The 4,048-nt window shown below is 34.0% G+C and overlaps 1 protein-coding gene across 1 annotated transcript; it reads right to left on the reverse strand.

Annotated features, from left to right (window-relative positions):
* Positions 1-552: 552 nt before the first annotated feature.
* LOC18034338 (putative pentatricopeptide repeat-containing protein At1g12700, mitochondrial) lies at positions 553-2,757 on the reverse strand. Its single transcript, XM_006423436.2, has one exon. It carries the CDS (start codon positions 2,678-2,680, stop codon positions 788-790), a length of 1,893 nt encoding a protein of 630 aa, XP_006423499.2. The 5' UTR covers positions 2,681-2,757; the 3' UTR covers positions 553-787.
* Positions 2,758-4,048: the final 1,291 nt, after the last annotated feature.

Below are 4,048 nucleotides of genomic sequence, written 5' to 3' on the forward strand. Positions count from 1 at the left end.
ATGGGTTGTAAAGAAAAGAGGAGACTCATCATGATCAAGATGTTAGCATAAGAATATGAAACAAGAATGGAAGGCGGAGAAAAGTCTGAGTTTCAACAAACTTTGTCTTTCCAATACATAGTATACAAATACCAAAACACACAATCATGATTCATGAGTCACCATTCAATTTTATGCCATGTCACAAGGAATGAAGAACTTTGGACAATTAGTTAGATGTTTTGTATCACTGAAACCAAAAACAATCCAGCATGTCCAAAGCCAAAAATGTTAACAGAAATAAAAGACGAACATGCTGAAAAACCTGATGCATAATTAATTTGGCATCAATTCCCATTACAGTCGGCAATCCCATACACTCGAAGTACAAATTAGTACAACTAGAAGTTCTAGATATCAAAGACAATCAATTTAACTAACAGAAAGTTTATGTTCAGTAGCCTCACAAATTAAAAAAGAAACGCCATTTTATCTATTTAGAGAAGAAAAAGTGGTCGTACAGTAAGAGCATAAAAACTTTGCACTTCCAGCTAATGAAAAAGATGCATTATAGAAGGAAAACATATGACGCGAATAATAAAAATTAATTTTACAACAAAAAGTTGCCAGACTTTGAAACTTATCTGATGAGTCATCCATGTCTGCAAACAGAATCCATGAACGGAACCTGGGGACATGCCATCACTACGCAACACTACTTCACGAGTTGTAAAAAGAATGGGATTCTCCAAATCCAGATTTTTGGCAGAAAAAAACAAGCAAGTAAATCAGCATTCAGCTCATTGACTTACTTGTGTCTCTTGAAATGTGGAATCGAGTTTAAACTAATTTCATTCTTAACAAGCAAGTCCACAACAATTGAAAGTATAGATACGTCTGGCATTACATTTCTCTTATCCATTCTGTGAAGGAGTTCAATAACTTTTGATGTCTCATTATTGCGGATGAAACCCAGCATAAATGTATTAAATGTGACAAAATCGGGTTCCAAACCCTTTGCTTCCATATCAAGAAATAAATCATGTGCCTTGTCCATTTCCCCATCATTACAAAGCCCATGGATCATGATGTTATATGTTACAACATTTGGCATTAGGCCTACACGAGGCAAACTTTGAAACAGTTCCCAAGCAGTTTCCAGTTTGCGTATTTTACACAATCCATCAATGAGGCAGCTGTAGGATACGATATTGAGTTCATACTTGCTATCTCTTATCGCCTGGAATAATTCCAGTGCCTCTAGAACAAAACCATTCTTGCAGAGCCCGTCAATAAAGTTAGTGTATGTATATGTATCAGCTGCCACATGATTACGCCGCATCTCATCAAACAGTTTTAAAGCACGCTCAACCTGGTGTATTTCAAAAAGACCAAGAAACAAGGTGTTATATGTAACAACAGTTGGCTTTATTCCTTTAGAGAGCATTTCACTATAAAGGCTTAACGCTTCCTCTACATCCTTATTCTTGCAGTACCAATTTATTAATGTGTTGTAACTAACAACATCATGCATGCACCCGTTATTCTCCATAGAAACAAATAATTTCCTTGCACGATCTATTTTATCAGTTAAGCAATAACCATCAATTAATGTGTTATAAGTAGATGTGTTGGGATTCACTCCTCTCAAAATCATCAATTCTAACAGCCTACTTGCTTTGTCCATCTTCCCATTCTTGCAGAGCTCATCCATGATCACACTGAAAGTCACAACATCAGGCTGTACCCCTTGATCCATCATCTCAATAAACAAACGCTTCGCCTCATTCCAATCGTTAGCATAACAAAAACCACGAATCACAGAGGTATAAGTAACCACATCTGGGTTAATATTCTCATCCTTCATCTTCAGAAACAGCTCCTTGGCCTTGTCCACAAAACCTTCCTTACAAAGACCATCTATAATCGTATTGTATGTAACAGTGTTTGGCTTACAAACAACACCAAATTCCCCATTTCCATTAGCCATCTCTTCAAATAAATTTAGAGCAACAATTGTATGGCCAGTTCGACACAATCCATTAATCAAAGTATTGTATGTAAAAACATCAGGCTCACAAGCAAACACTCTATGTTTCGTAAACAATGCGGCGGCCTCCATGATTCTACTCTCCGCACACAAACCTTTAATCAAAGAAGTAAAGGTCACAGCATTTGGAGTAAAACAGGACCTGAGGATTCTCCCAAGAACAACAAAACCATGAGAAACTCTACCCATTTTGCAAAAGCAGTTAATCAAAATACTGTGAGTATAAATATCTGGAAACAACCCAGCTGAATTGAGTCTCTTGAAGAGTGAAAGGACAGTATCATAATGTTTATTCTTAGCAAGACAACCAAACAAAATATTGAAGGAAGAGACAGGAGGCGGAGAAGGGTGCATACGGAGCATGTAATCAAAGATACACAAGGCTTCATTAGGAGTAATAAGATTAATATCACCTTGACCTGATGATTTGCACCTTTCTTTGAGGAATTTTTTGAGTGAGGCTCGGTCTTTGACTGTCAGTCGTAGCGACTCCTTCAGTTTAGATGTTGTAGTCGGATATGAGGGTTCATTTTCCGAAATTGAAGATGTGGGTTTTCTGGTATGAGGGAACGAAGATGAGAAATTACATCTAAGAGCTGATATTGAAATTGAAGTAAAATGAAATGAACGAGTTGAGGATACGAAAGCCATTGGAGAGCTTTCGATTATTTGGGGTTGAAGAAGAAGAATAGAATTACCAAAATAGGTGAGAATTATGCGCTCTTTAACAAATGATGGCTCACGATTCTAATTTAAATTGTAAAATTTCTTCAGTTAAATAAACGTCTCAAATTTTCTTACATTATCCTCCTACTCCAACATAAGTCTACTCAAAATTTCATATTTGGATAGATTAAATTGTCATGAGTATTAAAATGATTAGGTCCATCACTTAGTATAAAAATAATTTATAATATTTCAAATAATTTAATATGTAATTTGGTGCCAAAAGGATTGAATTATCCTTATAAAATAATCGCTATTGTCATTTGTACTTTTTATATTTTGTCATTTTATGAAGTAATTCTATTTTTTTAGTGAGTGACCGATACAAATTATAGACTGAGGTAAAAAAATTAAGTAAGCTAAAGTTTTTGTAGTATTTTTTGGACACAGAGTAACCTTAGGGTAAATGGTTAATAATTTCTTATATTATAAAAAACCCATTCACTATAAAATTAATAATTGATATCATTTTAGATTGCATTTCTAATTTTTCGTAATGTGGAAAAAAGATCTAGTGACTAGGATACTATTTTTCGTATCACAAATTCATATGACATGTTTTGGAGGCTTTTTGTAAAATTTGTTCCTGAGATTGCTTATTTATTCTTGAATTCAAACTTTTTGTAATGCGGAAAAAAATCTAGTGTGATATTCTCATATTAGTACAAAAAATTATGACATCACCATTGCTTTTAAGTACTCTTTTTTTTGTGAGACGACTGCCATTCAACACCTATCTTTAAGTCATAAATATTTAGTTTTATTTATATTAACAACAAATTAATATATATGATGTTTCTACTTAAGAGAGAACTTAAAGTGATAAAATTATTAAGAGAGAACTAGAAACAAGGTTCTTTTTTATCGCCAAAAGGATGAAAGATTTTCACAATACTATTCGAAATGTTATTTGGAAGCTTGCCCTCCACTTAATTATGGCTTATGCTTTAAGGAAGAAAACTGACAAACGGAAACAATGGTGCCCTCCTCTTAATTACGGCTGGTTGAAAGCCAATGCAGATGCTGCTTCTAATGCTGAGAAGCAGCTAGCTGCAGGTTTGGAAGCTGTTGTTAGAGATGACACATATGTTCAAAGTGATAGTTTGTTCTACTAGGAAGGACTATTAATTTCACAATAGAATTCAACTTACAAGGATGAGGATTCAGGCAAAATTTAGTTTATACTAATAAAGAAAAAAACTAATTTAATTTTTGGTATATCTGTAATACAAAAATATGATGTTCAAAGTATTGTTTAAGAATGCAACGTATTCAGCCATGTAGTAAATTAAA

Source organism: Citrus clementina, unplaced genomic scaffold (genome assembly GCF_000493195.1).
Source record: "Citrus clementina cultivar Clemenules unplaced genomic scaffold, Citrus_clementina_v1.0 scaffold_8, whole genome shotgun sequence".
NCBI classification, from domain to species: Eukaryota; Viridiplantae; Streptophyta; class Magnoliopsida; order Sapindales; family Rutaceae; genus Citrus; species Citrus x clementina.